The sequence below is a fragment of the Lolium perenne genome, chromosome 1, assembly GCF_019359855.2.
Source record: "Lolium perenne isolate Kyuss_39 chromosome 1, Kyuss_2.0, whole genome shotgun sequence".
NCBI lineage: Eukaryota > Viridiplantae > Streptophyta > Magnoliopsida > Poales > Poaceae > Lolium > Lolium perenne.
Genome location: NC_067244.2, coordinates 196,444,982 through 196,448,852, shown reverse-complemented (window position 1 = coordinate 196,448,852; position 3,871 = coordinate 196,444,982). Strand labels below are relative to the sequence as shown.

Genomic DNA, 3,871 nt, shown 5'->3' with positions numbered 1-3,871 from the left:
GATCAGTGGGTGTAGAGAAATTGAACAGAGTAGAGATGATGACCCACATTTTCAATGCGCTTTCTGCTCCACTTCATGGTGTGTATTAAAAGTGTCAGGATATTAGGTCAACTTTTCTTAAATTTAATTTAAAATCTGAAAATTATTATGGCTCGGAGAGAACATATGTGTTCACTTATTTGTGGACGGAAAAGTTCACTGATTGAGTAGGTGTCGTTTTTTACCCTGCCTGGCTAGCTTATAAAGCAGCAGATCGAGCTTGTGGTTCACAAAAACAATACTCGCCTGCATTTATTTCCCATGGAAGCTGTGAAGAAACTTATCCTCGACACGCCTCTGCTGGCATGGTTTCCGTTGCTCCTCTTCCCATTCCTCCTGTTTGTGCATCGCTGGCTTACGGCCAAGACAGGGAAAGCGCAGCAGCGAGAACACCGTCTCCCGCCCTCGCCGCCGGCTCTGCCCATCATCGGGCACCTGCACCTCGTCGGCTCCCTCCCGCACATCTCCCTCTGCGGCCTCGCCAGGAAGCATGGTCCCGACCTGATGCTCCTACACCTCGGCGCCGTGCCGACGCTCGTCGTGTCGTCGCCGCGTGCCGCGGAGGCGGTGCTGCGGACGCACGACCGCGTCTTTGCGTCGCGGCCGCGCTCCGTGGTCGCCGACATCATCCTCTACGGCTCGTGCGACGTCGCCTTCGCGCCATACGGCGAGTACTGGCGGCAGGCGAGGAAGCTCATGACCACACACCTGTTGAGCGCAAAAAGAGTGCAGTCTTTCCGCGGCGCTATCACAGAGGAGGTAATTTTGATTATTTCGCATTTTCTTGCCGTGTTAGTTGAATTTTTTTTCGAGGGTACGTACCATTTTTTTTAATAGAAGGCACCGATTTTTTTTACAAGAACTCCAAATTATCACAAAGCAATAGATTGAGGGATTACACCAAGAGAAAGAAAAGGGACTACTCTCTACGTCTAATGATCGTAGCATCCGCTAATCTCCACTCTTCCAGGTTATGGGAGGCGAATACATGCGTCTTCATGGGAGTAGTGGCCGGCCATGCTGTTTGGGCGCTATTGTTTGAGGTGGATGGAATGACATGCGGATATTGGAGGCGGGAGAGGGTGGTCGAAAAAGGCTTGGAGATAGGAGATGTAGGGATTAGAGGGAGATGAGCGAGCGCATGGACTAACACGAGTACAGGCATCACATCCACCGTCCAGTTCATGCTTTGAGATTTGTGAGGCATTTGACATTTGTCTAACATAAATCTAATAATTGAAGCATAAGTGATATTTTTGTGAAACTAAACTGATACATAGGTAAACATTGTGAAACATTTTGGTAAAAAGTGAATCTCCTGACACCACGATATGTTTCACAAAATAATCGCGTTTCAATTATATTTCAATTTTGTTTCATAATTTTTTGAGAGGATTAAATCAGCGCATGGCTTATGCCACGGCTGATGTCACTCCTGTAGATACCTGCAACTTTACAAAAAAGTTTCCGGACTAAACACTTCTTGGAAAATACATTTCAATAAAACTCCACCCCCTAGATTAAATACCCGGACTAGTGAGTGAGCGGTTGATCGACAAGTTTACCAGTAATTCTCTTATTGGACCACCGACACATCTAGTTCAATGCTGAAAAATGACTTCAACGATATTTAGGCTAATTTGAAAGAAAAATTACTTCATATAAAATGGGTGTAAATAATAAATGGTGTATTTCATTACTAGGCAGAAAAATAAATCATGATTTGTGCACTAAACTGTGTTCACAAAGGAAATAAAGAAAATTGACTTCACCTTTTGTCCTCGGCTAATTGTTTCCTACAGTATATGTAAGCTAGTCTAATAGTTTAATATGTTCCATCATAGGTGAGCATGGCCATGGCCAAGATTAACGAGGTAGCAACAACAGGCGGTACGGTGGACATGAGTGAGCTGCTCTACTCATTCTCGAATAATATGGCTTGCCGCATCGTGTCTGGAAATTTCTTCCTAAAAGAAGGACAGACCAAGCTGTTCCGGGACCTCATCAACGATACCTCACATGTGCTAGGAGGGTTCAACTTGGAGGAATGCTTCCCGGCTTTGGCTAGAGTAGGAGTGCTGAGGAGGGCAATTTGTGCTAAGGCTGAGAGAGTGAGGAATAGATGGGCCGATCTGCTGGACAAGGTGATCAATGATCGTGTGAGCAAGAAAAAATCAAATTTTGATCACAAGGATGCCGATTTCGTAGATATTTTATTGTCTGTTCAGCATGAGTATGATCTCACAAGAGAGCACATGAAAGCTCTCCTGACAGTAAGTATTAATGATACCTTCCATATTTTATATGTTGATTTATTGTATTGCTTACATCATCCAAATTAATTGATATCTGCAGGATGTATTTTTTGCTGCAATAGATACATCATCTAACACCCTCGAATTCACCTTGGCTGAGCTCATGAGGAGGCCAGGCCTGATGAGGAAACTGCAAGACGAAATGAGGAGTATCGTACCACCGGGACAAAAAATTGTCACTGAAAATGACATAAACAACATGGCGTACTTAAGAGCAGTGATAAAGGAATCACTTCGGCTGCATCCTGTATCGCCTTTCCTTGCTCCACACCTTGCCATGGCTGACTGCAACATCGATGGATATATGATTTCTTCTGGGACACGTGTTATCGTCAATGCATGGGCCATTGGTAGGCACCTGACCTCCTGGGAGGATGCAGAAGAGTTCAGACCTGAGAGATTTGTAGAAGGAGGAAACGATGTGCACGTCAACTTCAAGGGGAATGATTTCCAGTTCTTGCCGTTTGGGGCAGGACGAAGGATATGCCCTGGTATAAACATCGGGCTCACCAATATCGAGCTTATGTTGGCAAACCTCATATACAATTTTGACTGGGAACCATCACGGGGAGTTGAGATAAAAGACATTGATATGACAGAGGTGTTTGGGCTAACCATTCGCCGGAAGGAGAAACTACTGTTAATTCCAAAAGTACACATGTAGAAAAATCACGCATGTAGCCACGAGAATTAAATCTAAGCTCTTTTGTCCTCCTAAATTGAGAATATCTATGAGTTCCTGTTTTTGCGATGGGTCAAGCGTGCCCCCTTCCAAAAAGTATCGGCATATTGTTGCTAATAAGTAATAATGGCCAACTCTTAATTGTTGAATATCAGTTTTGAAAGTATTTAGTTATGAATGTTTTTTTTAAAATAGTGCCATGATCTTCTAGGCACAAGTATGGATACTAGTTTTTATTGTTACATATATATTAAAATACTTTGTAAGGAGCTACACTAGAGAGCTCTTTTCCTCTTCCCCGTCTCTCTCCCCGGTCTTCCTTGAGAGTCACCCGTGAGCTCCCGGCGCCTCGATCCTCTTCCTCCGCTGGTCTCGCCGGCCGGAGAGGAGATGGGGGTAGCTGTATAGTCTAGGTGTAGGTTTAGGGTTAGTATTGTGTGCCTCTGTGGCGACTGGCGAGATGCCGTTGGGCTGGATCCTTCCAGTGCTACCGCATGGCGCTGGATGGTCGTTACTACAGTTCTGTGGCATGCTCTTGTGGTTGGAAAATACCGGTAGAGCTCCGGTCAGCGGGAGATCTCTGAATAAGTGCAGGGTCTGCCTCTTCAAGATTTGGCAGGTTGTTGTCGTGCTGCTCTCTCTGGCCGGCCATGGTGGCGAGGGGAGAGAGGATTATGGCGCAGATGCTTGCAGATCCGCGAGCTGGCGGGGAAGAAAGCTGCACCTTGGAGATGTCTACATGGTGGCTTTGAGCGCTGCCATGATTTCTGGCTGTTTTTTTTGAGGTTGAACAGTGGGTTTCCCCACTGTGTATTTTATTTATTTTATATAAGAA

General features: G+C 45.3%; 1 protein-coding gene across 2 annotated transcripts; it reads left to right on the top strand.

Annotated features, from left to right (window-relative positions):
* The first annotated feature begins 286 nt into the window (after nt 1-286).
* Nucleotides 287-3,073, top strand: LOC127317731 (indole-2-monooxygenase). 2 transcript variants are annotated; one of them, XM_051348338.1, is made up of 4 exons: nt 287-798; nt 1,884-1,944; nt 2,068-2,312; nt 2,395-3,073. In XM_051348338.1, exons 1-4 carry the CDS (start codon nt 301-303, stop codon nt 3,016-3,018), a joined length of 1,428 nt encoding a protein of 475 aa, XP_051204298.1. In that variant the 5' UTR covers nt 287-300; the 3' UTR covers nt 3,019-3,073. The 2 variants fall into 2 exon arrangements, with proteins under 2 accessions (XP_051204298.1, XP_051204291.1); XM_051348331.1 differs by having other exon boundaries at nt 1,884-2,312.
* The last annotated feature ends 798 nt before the right edge of the window (nt 3,074-3,871 follow it).